The sequence below is a fragment of the Apaloderma vittatum genome, unplaced genomic scaffold, assembly GCF_000703405.1.
Source record: "Apaloderma vittatum isolate BGI_N311 unplaced genomic scaffold, ASM70340v1 scaffold15505, whole genome shotgun sequence".
Lineage (NCBI taxonomy): Eukaryota > Metazoa > Chordata > Aves > Trogoniformes > Trogonidae > Apaloderma > Apaloderma vittatum.
In genome coordinates this window covers 3,633-9,881 of record NW_009716623.1, presented here as the reverse complement: position 1 = coordinate 9,881, position 6,249 = coordinate 3,633, and the positions used below count along the sequence as shown (strand labels likewise).

Here is a 6,249-nt window from a genome sequence, read left to right as displayed (position 1 = left end):
CAATGAGCAGGACGGAAGACTTGCCCAGTATCACACCTGGCCTGCCACTCAGCCCTGGAGCAGAAATGAGAGGGACAGGACAGCATGACCAGACCTGGCCCACAGAGAACCCTCCCAGGGTAACCCCAGGACTAGTGCCCACAGATCTGGGGCACCCCGGAAACAGTTCCTACACCACAGTGAGAAAGGAATTAAATTCAGAACTGTGTTCCCTGCTGAGTCTCGGAGACACTACCTGCAGCCACTAATGCTCAAAGCAGTACCTCCATGGTGTCTAGCCAAGAGCCAAGCCCATTGAGCTCATTTACCACTAGGAAAGGCTCCAAGTGACTTCTGTGCCCAGGAAGGAAGACAAAGAGGTCCCAGGGAAGGATGTGGAATGTGCACACATGTGAATCTCACAGCCCAGAGGCTGGCGTGCAAGCACGCCTCTCCCCAGATAGAGTTTGGGAAGAACAAATCCAGACTGAGGCCAGGTCCTAACACATCTGCTCCCTCCAGCCCCACCTGAGACTCACCGAGCAGGAAGGATCCAGTAGAGACAGAGATCTGGTCTGACAGCAAATGCTCCAGGAACAAAGGGAAGAAGTTGCTGTTAAAGTGGCAGTGAAAAACCTGTGAAGGCAGCATGCAGACAAGCTGATTAGCAGGAACAGCAGTAAGAGAGAACAGAAAAAGCTAACAGCCCTCTGGGCTCCATTATCCTAGGAGCCCTGTGCCAAAGGACCATGCAGGAGGGGCCTGGAGTACTTCAGAAGGGCAACAGCTTGGCTGTGGAGTTTACAGCACTGTAGGCTTTGAGGCTGCAAAGCTGCAGTGCCACCAGCCATGCCCCCTGTGTGCCTGGGGTCCGTAGTGCTTCCCAGCTGCTGAGACACTGCTCGCAGGGTCCCCGTTCAGCACACAGTGCTGCTGGGGCAAGTGGGGCAACAAGGTGACAGCAGTGACCACAACAAGGGTTTGGGGGAGATAGTGGCCCAGTGGGAGGAAGGAGGCAGCTGTCAGGAGGACAAGGATAAGTCAGCAGCGAGGCTTGAACACAAAGTTGCAGAGGAGCACCAAGAGCCTGCCAGAGGGAAAAGGGGGGATCCTCAGGTAGACAGGAGCTGTGATTGCAGCACACAGAGCTGGGCAGGCTGCCGGCATTTGGTAGTAATCAATGAAGAGGACGAAGAACAGAAATGGCAAAAGCCAGCTGGGAGGTGGATCCATATGGTCTATGAGCACAGTGGCGAGAGCCTCAAGAAAGCAGAAAGGAGGAGGAGACCGTGCCGATGGCCACACCAGCCAACTGCAATCCTGAACTCATCCCCACCAGGCCTTGTGCTTCTGCACCCCAGATGGGCTGCACACAGATCAGCCCCCACAAGCCAGCCTACGCTGCAGAGAGAGGAACGAGCACCCCACGGCTTCCTCAGGAAATATCCTCGGGTCACAAGCAGGAAGAGTGGCTACCAGCTGCTGAATCAACCAGCACGTGCAGGATGCTCCAAGAACCAGTGGGTGCTAAAAACACCTCTGTCCTTCCTCGGGAGCTCACGTACTGCTGAATCACCATGTCACACAGCCAGAACCAGCGCTCGTCTTCTGAATCACGACATGTCGCTGCTGCACCTACCTGGATGAGGTTCATGCAGACAAACCAGAGGAAGTTGCGATGCCGGGAGAGCTGCTGGAGATACTCTGCCAGGGTGATCCTCTTCTCCTGAGGGACGGAGAGTTTCTCAATGTACAGCCTACGGAGACAGAAGGGGGGGAAAAAAACAACTGTAAATCCCTCACACCAAACAGGGGAAAGCCCCCGGCATTCCCTGTGCAGATGCAGAGCTCTCTCTTCAGTTCCCAACCCAATCTTCCCTCTCCCTGGACCAAATCAAAACAGCAGAGTCTACAACATTTGCTTATTGCTAGCAAGAAACCACTGGCAACAGGTCTCCTAAAGAACATCTGTCTTCTGAACCCAGAATTCAGATTTCTGTCCATAAAAGCATTTTCTTCTACGAGCCATCCCACTACACATATGCTTCTCTTCCAGATCCCTGCGGTTAGCTCACCTGGCAGATCTCACCAGGATGTGCTGTGTTAGTACAGCATCATGTTGGCAGCTCATAACAAGAGACAAGTGAGGCAGCCCAAGTTAAAGCAAGGGAGCTGAACAGGGAAAACCAGCTGCATCGTGGCCTATCAAGAGCCCAGCCATTGCCAGGTAGGTCAAGCGAGCAAAAAGGTAAGAGACATTCGCTTGTCCAGCTCCACAGGAAACGGGCAGCAAGGCAGTCTCATGCTCAAGCAGGAACGCTTTCACGATAAGCTGCTTCTGACATTTTGCCACTCACAGGCCTCGCTGGGACCTCTAGGTATTTACTTATTTCATGTTCCAAACACTGGATGGCCATACAGCAGGTCAGGGCTCTGCCTTCAGTTTGAGTCAGGGGTGTCACAATATAGTTTTATCCTATTTTCAGAGGGCATTAGGAGCCAGGGTGACAGAGGTGGTTCTGAAAACTGTATCAACAAACAAGAACCATAGATGATTAACAGAGATTTGCCTCGTCCTGGATCTTTCCGCTCATTTACTTTGATGCAGTGCATAAAAAGACTCTGCAGATCCAGGCCAGGCCTTTGTCCCCGCAACAGGATTGGTGACACTTACTCTTTTAGGGTTGATTCCTGGTCCTGTTTCCCTTTCCCACCAGCCTCAAACCGCTGGCGGAGCAGCTGTGTGGACATGGTAAAACCAAGGATGGAGCAGAGGGCCAGCACGACACAAAATATGCGAAAGGAAAAGAAGTCCTCCTTGTTCCACACGGCGTATGACATGAAGACAGAGAGGGAGCCTATGGCACTGAAGAGGGAGCAGTAGAAGTTGAGGCTCGTCCTGTCTTTTGCTGAAACAGCCAGGTCTGCAAGCAAGGCGTTGTGATGGAGGTCAACCATGGTGAGAAAGCTGTCGTACATGCAAAGGCAAAGAAGGAACTGCAAACCAGGATGAGCCCAGGCAACCCAGAAAGCCAGGAAAGAGATGGCAAAGAGGGGGCCATTGTGACTTAGTGCTCTGAGCCTCTTCAGAACTACTTCTGGGGAAGAAATCTCTGCTCCTGGCCTGCAAGAGAAGACAAAATCTTTAGACACCTGGACAGAACCCTGCATGACCATGTATCCTCCCTCTCCAAGGAAGTTGTATAAGTGGCATAGACACAAGTACAGCTTTTGCTCACCTAACAAGCACCCACATCAGGTATCTTCTCAGCTAGTATGTGAATACACAAAAATACAGGTTTTAGAAGGCCAAAAACCATGAAGGAAAGGGACATTTTCCTCCAGAGTAAGTTTCTCCCTGCTAGTGCTGCACTGTCTACTTTGCACAATGTAAATGACTCCAACAAACACCTAAGAAGTTTTCACTGGGCACAGAAAGCCACAACATAATTTTCATCAAAAGCTTGACATAAATAGGTGGTAAATTCTAGTGGCCAGCAGTGAACCATGACCCAGGCAGTTTGGTAACAACTGGTCAGAAGCACTCCAGGTAGAAATAATTGCCCTTTCCCCACCTTGTATCTCCCAAACCACATACAGACACTCTCCAACATCCCATTGAGAGGCCTGAGGTTTTATACACCCATATTTTACGTATTGTGCCACTCGTGACCGTTAAGGGTGGCACACTCAGTAGATGTGTGACTTCCTCTAGACATCTGTGTACTGAAATAACATGCAGAGAGCACTGACCCTTCAACATGCCAGGAAAGGCCTTTTAAGAGCTCCATGTCCCAGTAACCATTCTCACGCCGTCATTTCAAAGCTGCCAATCTCGCACCATCTTCCCCCAGAGACTAAACAACTTCCCAGCCTCTGCTGGAAGTGGAACTTAACTTACTGCTGTGTGCTAAGGAACACCCGGTCGCTCAGCCAGCCAAACAGAGGGTCATTGAGGCTGTTCCAGATCAGAAACACTGTCTAAGAAAGAAAAGAGGACAATGAAACAAACCACAAAACAGCTCCTGCAAAAACTCAGTTGTGATGCTGAACTTGCTCGCTGAACAACCAGTGGGAACCATCCCAGCGCACCTTCCCTGCCCCACCACCGCGGGACGATTCCTCTGTCTGGGGCAACTGCCACACTAACACAGCGAGGCCAGAGGTATTCCCTGCTTGTGAAACACCCTGGTACACCCAGAGGAAAGACAAAGAACAAGAGAACAAAGTCTCTGGGTTTTCTATCCCAGCTTCTTCTATCTTTATGTAAGTGGAAAAAAAATGGAAAGCCCAAGTTGGCGCACGGGAGGTTCCCTTGCTCCCTCTCTAGAAGGGAGCTGCTGTTACAACTAATACACTTCACACTCTAGCAAGGAGGGGGCTTGGTTTCAGAATTTCTTACTCAAGAGGGCAGAAGCTTGTGAAAAACACTAACCTCTCCTATCCAAAAGGACAGTTTATCGATCTTGTAAACAGAGACAAAGGTGTCCACGTAGTACAGGAGGAACACGTTGTGCAAAATGGAAACAAACAGCGACAGGGACCCATAGATCACTGCAGTGGGCAAATGAAAAAGGCAAGCCAGCAGTCGCAACCCCATGTTGGTGCAGTCAGTGTTCAGCTCCCTCGATCACCTCCATTTCAGATGGGATATCTTCTCCCAACACCTGTTACATCTTTGTTGGGGCCAATCCATTGTTACTCCTGAAGGAAAAAAAAAAATAAAGAATTAAACCAGGTTCAATTTCTTAAATTAACTAAAAGTTGAATCAAATTAATTGGTATATCTTTGTCTGCAGAGATCAGAATACATATTGCTTTGAGAAGCTGTTCAGAAGTAGATTGGAAGGGATTTAAGAGACTAAAAACTGTCTGCTGCACTAAAGCTGCTTCCCTAAGCCGAGGCCAGGCTGCTGTGGGCTCCCGGGGGTACAACTGTCTCCTCATGAGCAGGCTGCCCTGTCCTTTACCCCATAAAGTTCTTTGTTAAACCAGCAAGTAGCCAATTAGCTCTTTCCAGATCTTTAAAGGCAAAGCAACAGGAAGAGTCAGGCTAGGTACCTGCAAACAACAAAGCAGCCTTCAGAAAACACACCTAGTCACTGACATTTTTAGGTACCAGTGGAAATTTTTAGCCAAATAAAAATAACAGCTGTGATGTAATCTCACATGTCCACATTGCCTTCCCACAGCTGACTGCACCTGGGCCAGCTCAGGCAGGGGTTATTTACGGTGAGCGGCACTGCTGCTCTGTGGCACAAAGAGACACGACCAGGACAGGACAGCATGCAGCAGACATGCTGCCACCACGCAATAAAGGCAACCAGAAGTCCCTTAGCAGCTGTCCTGCTCGTCTCGCAGCAGCCTGAATTTTAGGGTTGGTGTCTGAACTAAAGATGCTTTGACTGGGCAGGGACATATATGGAAAGAAACGAAGTGGAAACAGCAGCCTTGCATCAGAACAAGTCGCTGTATGTTCTCAGGGGACTCCTCACACCAGCACTGACTGGAGCTCGCTGCCAGGAGATGGGACCTAAATCATCCTCCCGTGACACACTCCTGTGCTTTTCAGACCGAGCCCCTCTTAAAGTCAAGTTGCTACAGACCAGAGGCAAAACACGAGGCATCTCTTCAGAGGCACTCATGTATCTGGTGAGATGTTAAGAACTCTGAAATCAGTGTGAGTTGCCTGTGCCACCGCCAGAAGCCCTGTTCACAGTGTAGACATGATGGGTGACAACAAGGTCACTCCCTATCTTAACACTGTCAAAAGCAAGATAAGGGGCTGGAAGTCACTCCTCCTTCAGCCCTCCAGGGTCCACACTCACCCAACTTGGAAGCCTCGTAGGGACTTCACAATGCAGGATAAGAATGAGAACATCAGAAACGGGAAACCACGCACCAAGCCTCCCTTCTCGAACTTGCAACATCAGCTGCAGCAAGTCCAAGCGGAAGAAGAAGGGTGAGAATAAACGGCTGGGTATGAAACTGGAAGAAAGGCCAGACCCATTCAGCATTTCCCAGAAGCCATGAGTCTGACCACTTCTAGGCAAAACTAGAAAAGCAAAAATAACCATCTGCTCTGCCTGGCCCAAGGAATTCCTCACAGCTAGCTCAGAAGGAGCAGAAACAGCATTTGTTCCAATCAATTACATCACAATATTGAAACTGCACATCAGCTCCACTCCCAGCCAAAGCGCTCAGACCTCAATTGGATCCAACTGTGGAGATCTCGTGGAGCTGAGCCACTGTTCCTCATTCCTGCCACAC

General features: G+C 50.0%; 1 protein-coding gene across 1 annotated transcript in view; it reads right to left on the bottom strand.

Annotated features, from left to right (window-relative positions):
* The window catches only part of TMEM180 (transmembrane protein 180), a 6,474-nt gene extending 1,789 nt beyond the window's left edge, over positions 1 to 4,685 (bottom strand). The window contains exons 1-5 of the mRNA XM_009869615.1: positions 4,415 to 4,685; positions 3,881 to 3,960; positions 2,654 to 3,103; positions 1,619 to 1,736; positions 519 to 615 (exon numbers count right to left, since the gene is read on the bottom strand). Of these exons, the coding sequence (XP_009867917.1) occupies positions 519 to 615; positions 1,619 to 1,736; positions 2,654 to 3,103; positions 3,881 to 3,960; positions 4,415 to 4,579 (910 nt within the window). The 5' untranslated portion in view covers positions 4,580 to 4,685. The remainder of the gene's footprint in view (positions 1 to 518; positions 616 to 1,618; positions 1,737 to 2,653; positions 3,104 to 3,880; positions 3,961 to 4,414) is intronic.
* Positions 4,686 to 6,249: the final 1,564 nt, after the last annotated feature.